The sequence below is a fragment of the Protopterus annectens genome, chromosome 7.part0, assembly GCF_019279795.1.
Source record: "Protopterus annectens isolate FY-2018-M chromosome 7.part0, PAN1.0, whole genome shotgun sequence".
In the NCBI taxonomy this organism is placed as follows: domain Eukaryota; kingdom Metazoa; phylum Chordata; order Ceratodontiformes; family Protopteridae; genus Protopterus; species Protopterus annectens.
Genome location: NC_056739.1, coordinates 1,401,971,033 through 1,401,983,517, shown reverse-complemented (window position 1 = coordinate 1,401,983,517; position 12,485 = coordinate 1,401,971,033). Strand labels below are relative to the sequence as shown.

Here is a 12,485-nt window from a genome sequence, read left to right as displayed (position 1 = left end):
TTTGGCCGTTCGATATTTCGTACTGCTCCTACATATATATATATATATATATATATATATATATATATATATATAAAACACACTCCATCAGATATAACACTGGTAGTAATATTTCCATCAGATACATCTCTACAGTCATTAGAGGTAGATTACACGCCTTGTCCTGTGCAAATAAACCATTGAGTAAGAACTACAGTAACAGAGATGATGTCAAACATCTGTTGTTATGGTTAGTACTTATACTCATACAACCGTACTCTCTATGGCAGTGTATTTTTTTCTGCTTCTAATAAAGCACTGCAACATCATGCATTTGTATTGTTAATTGCTACTGTGTATTTGTAAAATATCACAAAATACTATAGTCATTATCAAAACTCACATAAGCTAGTTACTGATGCTTTTTGCGACAAGTAATACTGCTAGAGAATTTCCATAGTTAACTGATAATTAGTGGGTAGAGTAACACTGCTAGAGAGTCTCCATACTACTGAAAGAAAAACACAGATTGCCCATTTACCAGACACACGACTAGAATGTTTCACTAATGCACTGTTTTCCTAGCATGTTTTCATATAATTGTAAAGATTGTCACATCTCTGCAAAATAAAAGCTATGCATTTCTCCATGGGAATGGACAAGCACGTGGCAGCAACATGGGAGTAATTTCTAGGTAATCCTTTAGTGCTGGAGAGCAACACCCTCACAGGTAGCGTACAATTCCAAATATCTTTGTTGTACCACTGATTTTGCTAGCGAGCCCTATGTTTGAGAAATGACTAGAAATCTGGCTTAATCAGTTTCCTGCTCTTGACAGCTGCATTTCCAAATCTGTGGTATTAATGTTAAATTCTTCTTCTTCTGTACTGATTTTTTCAGTGGGATAGAAATCATGCATCCATTTCATGGGATGTACATGCACCCTTAGAGAAGTGGGATAGAAATCATACATTAATTTCATGGGATGCATGTGCACCCTTAAAGAGGTGGGATAGAAACCATGCATTCATTTCATGGGATGCACTTGCACCCTTGCAGAGATGGGATAAAAATCATGCATTCATTTCTTGGGATGCACGTGCACTCTTACAGAGGTGGGATAGAAATCATGCATTCATTTCATGGGATGCATGTGCACCCTTAAAGACGTGGAATAGAAACCATGCATTCATTTCATGGGATGCACTTGCACCCTTACAAAAATGGGATAGAAATCATGCATTCATTTCTTGGGATGCACGTGCACTCTTACAGAGGTGGCATAGAAATCATGCATTAATTTCATGGGATGCACCTGCACCCTTACAGAGGTGGGATAGAAAACATGCATTCATTTCATGGGATGCACGTGCACCCTTACAGAGATGGGCTAGAACTCATGCATTCATTTCTTGGGATACACGTGCACACTTACAGAGGTGGCATAGAAATCATGCATTCATTTCATGGGATGCACATGCACCCTTACAGAGATGGGATATAAATCATGCATTCATTTCTTGAGATGCACCTGCACCCTTACAGAGGTGGGATAGAAATCATGCATCCATTTCATGGGATGCACGTGCAGCCTTACAGAGGGAGCTGTACATAAAAGGTGATTAGAAGTACCATCAGCTATTATAGAAGTTAACTGCAGCTCATAAAGAACCGTGGAAATGTAGGGAATAAATACAAAATACATACATAAAGAGCAAATAAGTAAATAACCTCAAAGGAACCTTAAGAAAGTATTAACTTAAAGGTTCCTTCATAAATTACTCAAGGGCAACAAAATACAGCATATGGGAAATTAACACATTTATGCTTGTGCTTTGCCTTTTCAAGAGCCTTTGGATGTCTTGGGGCTGTATTGGGAAGACATATTATTCAATTATTTATTTTAATTGTATTAACTTAGGTAAGCCCTCTGAGATCAGAGGACAATTTTTAAGAACAGAATTAAGGACACAATGGAATGATTTGCTTATTGTCATACAATACATATGTGGGAGCTGGTGAAATTATGAGAAAACTGTATCTGCTTTGTCGCTTAGCATTGCACTATGATTTTCTGCTGTGTGTGAATAATACTAAAAGAAAAAAAAGCCACTGTGCCAGTATTGTATTTTTTAAGCTAGGTGCTATGTGGAAAATGACAAGTATCTATGGATAAATTCCAGTTGTTTCTTATGAGGGAACATGTCTCCCAGCAGTGTGGAGACACCGTCAGAAAGACCAGTGCTGGAAGTAGAACCTGGGTAGGTCTGGGACGGTATAGGTAGTGGCTGATTATATAACTACAAGGGTTAAATGCAATGGCCAATGCAGTGTATACTTATTAAACAGTTCTAAAAAGGTGGCAATGTCCTGAAGAACCTTCATAAACTAGTACGTGCGTAGGAGAGTAGTATCAATGCTAGTTTTCGTTATCAGTTGCCAGTAAAGTGATATACCTGAAGCTTCACTGTATTCAATGTTTCTCTCTAAAATGATGTTGTAGTTCTTAACTCATGACATCATAGTTTTTTTCTTTAGCTTGAGAAATGTCACCGCAAAAGGTCATGATGCCAAGTACAAAGTACCATGTAGCTAGAAGAACTTTCCTGGATAAATTGCTTGTATTCAGTAAAAGGATGCAGAAGCCTAATAAATGGAGCATGTATAAAATGCAGTAGCAATAGTGTTTCAGTATAGCATTTTTTTGAAAGTATTCCCAGATGACTTGGTCTGCATTTTTATTCTTGTATGTTGATCATTTCATGCATGAAATCATGTCTACCTTTCCTCTTGTTACATGTTTGTGTGAGTGCTTGAATGTGTCTTTGTCACCTAAGTATATATTCTAACATTTATCTTCCTTTTATTGGTAGGGAGAATACGTGTCTTGCCTCCTGTCTTTACTTCGCCAGATGACAGATACTCATTACCAACATCTACTGGACAATTTCCAGAGCAAGGACGAACTGAAGGTAAACTATTAAAGAATGTCTTCGAACTGGATAAGACACTATAATTTATAAGAAAAAAAAACATTTTGATGCAATTTTGCTGCTGTGAGTTATGCTTGTTCCTAAGATGAGTGACCAGAAATGATTTGAGGCAGCTGTTAATTTGTAAGCCCTCACCAGTGATAACAACAAACCTTTAACAAAAATTGGTTTTATTCTTCTGATAAAATTAATCCTTTCTGACATTGGAAGGATGTAGTTACTTATCATCTGCATCTTTTTGTAATTTAATATTTTAGTTAAATAAAAAAAACATTACTAGGACATTTAAGCATGAATAATATATATGTATATATCTATATCTATCTATATCTATATATACACACACATCTATATATATATATATATATATATATATATATCTATATATATATATATATGTATATACATGTATATATATATATATATATATATATATATATATATATATATATATATGGGTCTACTTTGAATGAGTAAAAGCTAATTTAAATGAAATTCACATTACAGAGATGAGTTTGCGAAAATTCCATACAATCGAAAACTTGCAAGACAGAATCGCTGAAACCCAAACAGCAGTTTTTGAGTGTGGTCAGTCAAAGCACTATTAAAGTAGATGTAAACATGCCCTTTTCCCCAAGGTAGTGTGATCTCAGAGTTGGTATATTTAATATGTGGGGGGGGGTAGATCCCCCAACATGGAGGGTGCAGGGGGGCTTGCCCCACTGCAAAAATGATGTTAAAAAGCAATTGCAGTGTTTTATGTAATATGAGACTTTTATTTCCCTTGTTAATTTATTAAGGCATGTGTAGTTTAGTGCACACTGGTTTGCCATGTATGTTTTTATAGAAAGATGTAGTACAGGAATAGAACAGAGTGTATTTTATTACAGCAATGTTTCTTTAAAGTTTTGTGGTATTGTAGTTTTAGTCAGTAGTGGGAGTTTGTGATTGCCATGTAGGGTGATTTATTTAAAAATGTAGCTTCTCTGAAGTTTTCTGTGTATTTGTTATTAGAGAATCACTTTAAAAATTGATCAGAGGTATCTGGGGAGCTGTATTCATTTTTTTGCAATTCGTTCTTGTAAGTTTTCGATTTTATGGAATTTTGCCAAGTCGTCTCAGTATTGTGAATTTCATTTAATTTTTCTATCATTCAAATTAGATCTGCATATATATGTAAGTTAATACTTAGTAAGGGTTTCTGGAATGCAGAATTGAAACAAGTGTAAAGTGTTAAGTCATACGATACAAGCTATTAAACAGTACCTGAAGTTGTTTGTTCAAGAGATTTTCTCTACATTTGTAATCCTTGCTTGTTTTTTTTTTTTTTTGTTTTGTTTTTTTGTTTTTCTTTTTACTTACTGACAAGTAGACTCTTGAAATGCTGTGTATTGGACTTCAGCAGAATTAAAAAAAAAGTAGGGCACTTTGGAGTGTGACTGGATTCATGTCGACCAGCTGACAACTCTTACCCTGAGTGATGGTAGATAAAAGAAAAAAAATGGTGAGGCGACTTTTGACAAACCTCAGAATTAAGCTTGTTTAAAGGGAGGCAAGCCCTCCTGTACTTTCAAAGTGAGGGGACACCCCCCACCCACAGATATATGGATACCTTCTTAAAAAGTCACATAACACTGAGAAAATAGAAAACTTTGTTGTCAACAAAAGTTGTTTCAGGCAAGTAACTTCACTCTTATATCAGTCAGAGAAAGAGACATAAACCAGTCCACATTTTCGCCACAAGAGATTACTGGCAAATATCAAACCTGATGGGACACCTATAGGTTAAATTTCAATCACGTGAAGCTATGAAGGACTAAGCAGTAGCGGGTTCCACAGTGAATGTCATGAGGTAACTCTATATTTCCATGTTGTAAGCTAGCTTGAGCTGGTAGTATAGTAAAGGCTGTAGGTTAGTTAGAAGATCAGCAGAATATGGAAGTGATGGGATTAAGTACATATTAGCAATAGATAACAGAATATCTTGAGAGAGAAATGACTGCTGTGTACATATTGCCAAACTGTTGGTTGGTTTGGACACAACATTATCTGTGTTTTTTTCAAACACTAACTGATTATCAAAGATGGTATCAAGCAGTTTTGTTGAAGTGACCTCCTAGTTTGATGGCTTGTACAAAGTGGTTAAGGTAACACTGTCTTCAAATGGGTTGAGGATAGTGGAACTGTGTATGAGTAGGATAGTGATTTTACAATGACAATGATTTTGTTTCTTGCTTGTGAAAAAACATGTTTTTTGCCATAATGTATTCCCACAATGCTGAAACACAACTACCAGTTAAAACTGAAATTCATCTTGGTGTTTATTTTGGTGATACACATCACAATTCAAATGCCACACAAAAGTGTGCCAGCATGAAGAGTCTAACAGCTTTTAAGTAATTTGTTCAGAAACAGTATACTTTTGGCCACTGTTTGTATGCAGCTAGTGTTTTACACCTTTGAAAGGTATAAACAACTTTGCCTTAGTACATTGGAGTTGTTTAATCTCTATGTAGTACAAAGAATTGTTACTGGTTCTATCTCATTGTAAGTCAGTTGCTGTGTACTCTTGACATGGATATTAAAAGTCACCTGTAAAATTAATCTTGCTCCATTCTTGAGATGAAATTTTTGACATCCTTGTCTTAAACACAACAAATTTGTAGTGCATGTAACTACATACTTACACTCTAAAGCTGGCTAAAAGGCAGGTATGTTAAGCACCTTTCTGATGCTAACAAACTTTTGTTAAGCACCCCTCACTAATATTAAGCTATTGTCTCACAGCAGGATATTGACAGTGTTTGCATACATTGCAGAAAATCAGTGGGAAATTCAGCTGTCAAACTCTTTTGCTAGCCTTTTCTTCCTTTTCTTCACAAAAAAAACCCCCTTCTAAATGTAGAGTTATTTTGACCGCTTCCTGCCTCGCTTCTTTGGTGGCCACTCTGTTTGTAGCAGTGGTAAGTGTTATAACTCTCAAAGCTGTAAAACACTTACCACTATAGCACTTATTTTTCTCTGACTTTTGTCATACATCATAGCAACTAAAGCACCATGCACTGCAAAGAATTAGGATTGAGTTTTTCTGATCATGACCTGAAACATGTTATGTGTTTTCAGTATGTCTGTCAAAATGCACCTCTCATACTTTGCTCTTGAGGTGAATTTCTAGACAACTATATCTTAAACCAATAACATCCTGGTTACTGCATCTCTATCATCCATGACAGGTATGGATATACTACTGTATTGTAAAGAAGTATACTGAACTGGAGCACAGACAGCTATGTGATGTCCTCCAACACTCCACAGTTCTCATCATACACTCACAGCTGCAGGCATAACCAATGTGCTGTTCAGGATGTATAGTAAACAGTCCATATTAGACTTGGAGGAGTATGCTCTTAATATAGCCTGTATTATCCCATACCTATATCAGTAACTCCCCTGTAACGTACATCATATATATGGAATGGGGTTGGTATAATGGTTAAGGTGGTTACGACAGTGACACAAGGCACAGAGTTTAATTCTCAGCTATGGCCAATGCTGGGATAGTAGTGGTAGTGGTGCAACAAGTAGCATACTTGCCTTTGGTATAGAAGGCTATGGGTTCTACTTCCACACCAGGTAGATAGATTGATGGCCCAGCAGTGTAGCATAATGGGATGCATATCTCTGAACTGTTCAGTTTTTCTCAGGAGACTAGAGTTGGTGTAATGGCTAAAGTCTTCACCTCAGAGACACAAGGTGCAAGGTTTGATTCTAATCCTTGGTCACTATCTGGGCATTAACGTAGTTTGAAGTAGTACATAGATTATTTTGTAATATTTGGGGGAGGGATTAGCTTAATAGTTAAAGTGTTCGCAGACACGAAATACAAGGTCCATAATTATATATTAACCCTAGTGAGAGTAGCTGTAATGGTACTATAGATAGTTTGAGAGGACCCATGGATGGGATAAAGCATTTAGGAGGTGGCTGTGACCATTAGTAGTGCAGGGGGCAATCCTGCGGTAAGGTTTCTGTTTCCTATTCATAGATCGAAGCTGCTCTTGAATATGGACAACTTTTATATGGACGTGGAGTGTGTTCCCAGAGTAACAGTATCCTCTGTGAGAGTCTGTCCAAACCATTCTGTTAACATTGCAGAAGGGGTTTAGAGCCCTAGGCAGAGTATTTGTGATACCATTTGACTTGCTGATGTGCAGTAAATACATCACTAATGGGTTGGAGGATGCCTTGCATGCCAGTCACAGGTCAGCTCTTAGCAGTCTGCAGTCTGATAACACTGCATTTTGTAATCTGCTAAGTAAATGTAGCATTAATAAGGTATTCAGTTAAGTTATTTTATCTGATAATAGAAGGGGTCATAAATACACACTAGTTTTAATTGAAATTCCTCCAGTCATGATGTCTGTGAACACATCAGTTCATAGTAAATAAATTATTAAAATCATTGCAACAGGTATGTCATTTACAGTTGTTATACCTTGATTTATATGCCAAATATTAAATGTGACCTTAGGAGGTGCATCAATGTACCTGCCTTGAAAAGAACTGTTATTGACATATTTCAGTTTTCCTTATTTTGATGTTTTCCTGTAACTCCTCCACTTCACATATTCTGCTCTACTGCTCTCAGGGTTTCATTTGCAAAGGTCCTTGTAGACGGTCTATGACTTATCAGTCTCATTTATAGTCTTACTTGTCCATCTTCCACATGTACTTCCTATTTATAGGCTGCAATAGTCATGCTTGTAGGTGCACACTTTTTGCTTGACATTCAACGGTACATATGCAGTATTGCATTTATATTATTCGCTTATCTAGTCATTTACACACAATATTTTTCATACTCGCAGTCTTCACTATTGTCATCCTTGCATTATCTTACGGTTACCTGGAAAAGTATCATACACTTTGAAAAAAATCATGGGATCAACATTATTAGCATCACAGTGTTATTAGAGTGCAGTTGTGAGATTAAGCAAGATAACAGCATTTTAAAATGTCTTTGAAGACCAACCTTAAATACTGTACATCAATAAATAAATAATATACATTTTTTGCAACATAGCACTATTTATTGTGATCTGTCATGTCATTGTATGAGATGCATAAATGGGGCAGGGGTTCAGACTAAAACTAACATTTTGTATTGCATTTTATAGTAACAAAGACGTAATATATAGTATTGTAAAATAATTATTGAAAGCAATATTTGGCATTGTGACATTTTGCTTTGCATTTTATAATGAGTGTAAAAAGGCATTAAGCACTATTATGAAATTTCACAGCACTGAATTACTGTGCAAATATAAAAGTGTGTTCTAATGTTTACCTTATTCTTAGTTTGCACTGATTTGCACAACAGAAATTTCTGATGTAGACAGGAACAACAGAGTGTAAGGAATGAGGTGATCTTCAGTGATATCATTTTTGTCAATACACAGCAAAATCAACAAAATCAGCAGTGTGTCATGCAGTACATAGTAAAGCATATCATATGAGGAAACATACTGTTCTAAGTGTTGATGTGACATTTTACTTTATTTAATCATTTATTTTATGCAATTTTTTGTTACTGGAGTAGAGCATTGATCACACCATGATAATTTGCAGGCTAAGCCTTGGTTATATTTAGAATTTAAGAACAAAAACGTAACAAGTGCAGTCAAAAATGCAACACAAAGGTAATAAAAATTGGTCACAAAAAAGGAGAGATACTGTGTACAAATGTTACATCATGTTGAGGTGTACAGTTTACAAGCAGAGAAGTGGGATTGGAGTAGCAAGAAACGAATGAGAAGCAGGGTTAGTTTTAGAAGTTGTAGGGGGTAATGCAGCTGTTTAGAGGGCAAAGCAAGACATAACTAATGGTGACAATGCATAGTCAAAGGAGGCAGTGGGACTGAGAAAGGGAAATGTTGCAAGAGGACAGTGAGCAAGGAAATAGAGAAGCTATATACATGTTTACAGAAGGAAGACACATGGTGATAACCAACATAGTGGTGATGTAAATGGGGTGACATGCCAGGAAATTAACCTAATGCAGAGTAGTGTTTTACCCACACCCAGCCATAGGTCACTGCTATTATGCAATGATATTATTTAAGAAAAAAGTTACTTACTTTTCTTAAATAATGTCCTTGTATAATGGTGCCGTGCTGCTCTTCTGCATGTTTCCCTGGTATCCTGGGTCTTTCTTGATGTACTTCTCATGCATATAGGACTTTTATTCCCATACTTACACAGTACATCAGTGCTGTGTAAAGGAAGCAACAGAGAAAGGAATATCACCGTTGCTGTTTTTGTTTGTTTGTTTTGTTTTTAATTCAAAAAAGAAAGACATGGGAGACTTTCAAAATACAGGAGAGACAGTACAAGGAAAATAAAAGGATAATCTGGTATGTTTCCCTAGTTTTGCTTAACATACCTGATTATACTTTTATTTTTCTGTGTCCCATCTGTATCAATCTTTTGAAATCTCTGCTTTTAAAAGTTTATTTTTCTTTTTTTTTTTTTTTTTTAAGAATAAAAAAAATAGTGTTCCTGTAACATATATTAATAGAAGAAAGTTTGGGTGACCAGACTTTTTTCTATTGGTATATGCTTGATTTACAGTGGTTGTGCTGGTTGGGCTGACCAATCAGCATGGTCGTTTTGGAATGTTAATGGCTATTCATTGTATAATAAGTGATATGTCATGTGTGCTGACATTTGCATTTGTATTGGTGAAGCGGACACTGTTTGAGTTGGTACCTGAAATTAGTGTAGTTAGTATATTTTGTGAGAAAGCGAGGAAGGGCTTGCACAGTTTTGGAGCAAGTACAGAGAAACTAGAATCCGAGCTATGTAGTTTAGTAGATAGGAGAGTTGGCCCTTCTGTACTCTGACTTCTGAGGCATTGGATGGGGTGTTAGTGTTATGTTTCACTGCAAGTCAAGAAGGGCATCTTGGTAGAGTCATTTTAGAGTTGGGATCCCAGAAGTAAGATAGATCTCGCTTGAAATGGGAGCCATTTTGTCCTAGATAAAGTATGGTAACAGTGTTCAAGGCAAAAGGAATTAATGAAGTGGCATATTTTCTTTGGTAAGGTCTGCAGTGCTACTGCATTTTTGTTTGAAGAGATGTCAAGCAAGATATGCCATACTCAAGTTGTGTGAGCAGGACACCTTTCCCAAAGGCTGCACTAGCTAGTGATAAAAGGAACTGAGATATTTCCTGAGCCCAAAAAAGAAGGTAGTTGATTTTATGTTGACTTTTTTAATATGCTCCTGAAAGTTAAAAGTTTGGTCGAGCCAGATGCCTAGTTATTTGAATAAAGTGGTGGCATGAATAAGGTTGTCATGCTGGACAGAAACATTGTGAGAGCTGGGAACTTTGTAAAGAGCATAACCTTGCTTTTTGGGGGTTTTAAGTGAAGGTTTTTGAAGGTGAGTCAGTGGTTTAGTTCCAGAAGGTCAGTTTGTCATTGGATTTAGATTAACTGTAGTGCTGGACAGATCTGTAGATAACAATGTCACTGGCATGTAAGAGGAGTTGAAAGTGGGTTTGGTTAAGAGGTAACTTATTTATAAAAATAGAAAAGAGTATTGGGACATGTACTGATTCCTGTGGTACATCTGAGTGAATATAGACCAAGAGGAGATGAACTTATAGTAAAGGATGTATTTGCCAGGACAGCTTTGAACTGTATGGCCTCAGTGCTGTTGCCAGTGTCTAGGAGTTGGGAAAGTGTTGTTGAGTGGCCCATCATATCGAAAGCTTTCGTCAGGTCAATGAAAAATGCACAAGTAAGGTTTCTTTTATCCGTGCATTGCATGTTACCATGAGGAAAAAGCCACGTGGTATTGTTGAATAGAAAGACATAATATACATTGTTATCAAAATAGCACTACTGTGTACTGATATTCCCTATTCTGAGATGCCTAATGTGTTGGAGCCTGACTAGGGCTTTGACATTTTAATTGTACTGTATAGCAATGGAGAAGTAATGTACACTGTTTTAAATTAATTGCAGAAGTTGACATTTCACATTCTAGAATTTTTCTGACGGGAGTTGTGACATTCTGCTTTACTACACTTTATAGCAGTTTACCAGTAATATGCACAATTCAAAAAGAAAAAAAGGGCACACATTGCATGCATGATACTGTTGTTGGAGTGCAACTGTACCAAGAAGCAAGATACAGCATTTTCTAAATATCTACAGAAGCCAGCATCTAACACTACTGTTGAAAAAAAGATGAAGCATACATTGTAAAAAGTCTGTGAAAGCCAGCATGTGACACTGTACTACTAAATATATTCTTACATACCTGATGGATGAAATAGTGAAAAGGAGCTGCAAGGTGTTTCTTTGCATTATATGGTAATATAAAAGTAGCATGTGCTATTTTAAAATGATTTCAGAAGACAGTATCTAAAATTGATACTGCTGAATAAATAAATTCGCACACATTGTTTTGAGAAAGAAAATGACTACTAAGACTCTTCAAGCACAAAGTACAAACCGCCCTCTTCATTAAAAATATTAATGGTGAATTAATATTCATTAGCTATGTATTAAAGTAATCTGGATCATTACAGATCCGTCAGTATTATTAGTGCTGAAAACTCTATTGGGATCCAAGCCAGAAACATTTTTCAAGCATCTGCTCCAAGCTTCAAGCTCCTCCCCTTACCCATAATCCCTCACATCTCCTACCTTCCCTCAAATCGAGTTTGCCACTATTCAAACTATCAGCAACTCAATAACAGCACTAACCTAGAGCAGGTTTAGGGGAAGAAGGTGGGACGGTTGCAGAAAATTAAGTATAATTACTCAGATGGAACGTTATGGTGAGTACATAACTTCTTTATCTGGAGTAGTTAACTTCATTTATCTGCAACCTGTGGGACAGAGTCCCCAGCTAAAAAAACTCCTGGGAGGCCCTCATGGGAGGATATTCCTGAGCACCACAGAGCAAAAGGATGCTCTCCCTCTAGAGATCAAATCCAAGTTATAATGAGAAATAAATGTATGTAACCTTGCCCAGGTCACTGCTGCGCAGATATCATCCAGTGAAACCTTAGACCAAAAATCAGCAGAAGTTGCCATAGATCTGGTAGAATGAGGTTTAACAGGACCAGATGGAGACAGACCTTTATCCTTATAGACTTACAGTATACATTGTGTAATCCATCTAGCTAAGGAGACCTTGGAAATGGCTTTGCCCAAAAAAAGGTCTAGAAAAGGACATGAATAACTGGTCAGACTTACAAAATTGTTTAGTCCTATGTAAATAGAAACAAAGCTGTCTATGAACATCTAGCAAATGCAGCTTATATTCACCCTTGTTCTGAAAATTTGGAAAGAAAACAGGCAGATTAATCATCTGGTTAATATTTGATTCAGCGGCAACTTTCGGTAAGAAAGAAAAAACCCTGTCTTTATGAAAGATCAAGTAAGGGGGCACAACAGACAAAGCTTGGATCTCAGAAACCCTTCTGGCTGAAGTAATG

The 12,485-nt window shown here is 36.4% G+C and overlaps 1 protein-coding gene across 1 annotated transcript in view; it reads left to right on the top strand.

Moving 5' to 3' along the window:
- The window catches only part of DOCK3 (dedicator of cytokinesis 3), a 4,843,230-nt gene that overhangs the window by 4,310,447 nt on the left and 520,298 nt on the right, over window positions 1–12,485 (top strand). The window contains exon 27 of the mRNA XM_044077993.1: window positions 2,853–2,951. Within this exon, the coding sequence (XP_043933928.1) occupies window positions 2,853–2,951 (99 nt within the window). The remainder of the gene's footprint in view (window positions 1–2,852; window positions 2,952–12,485) is intronic.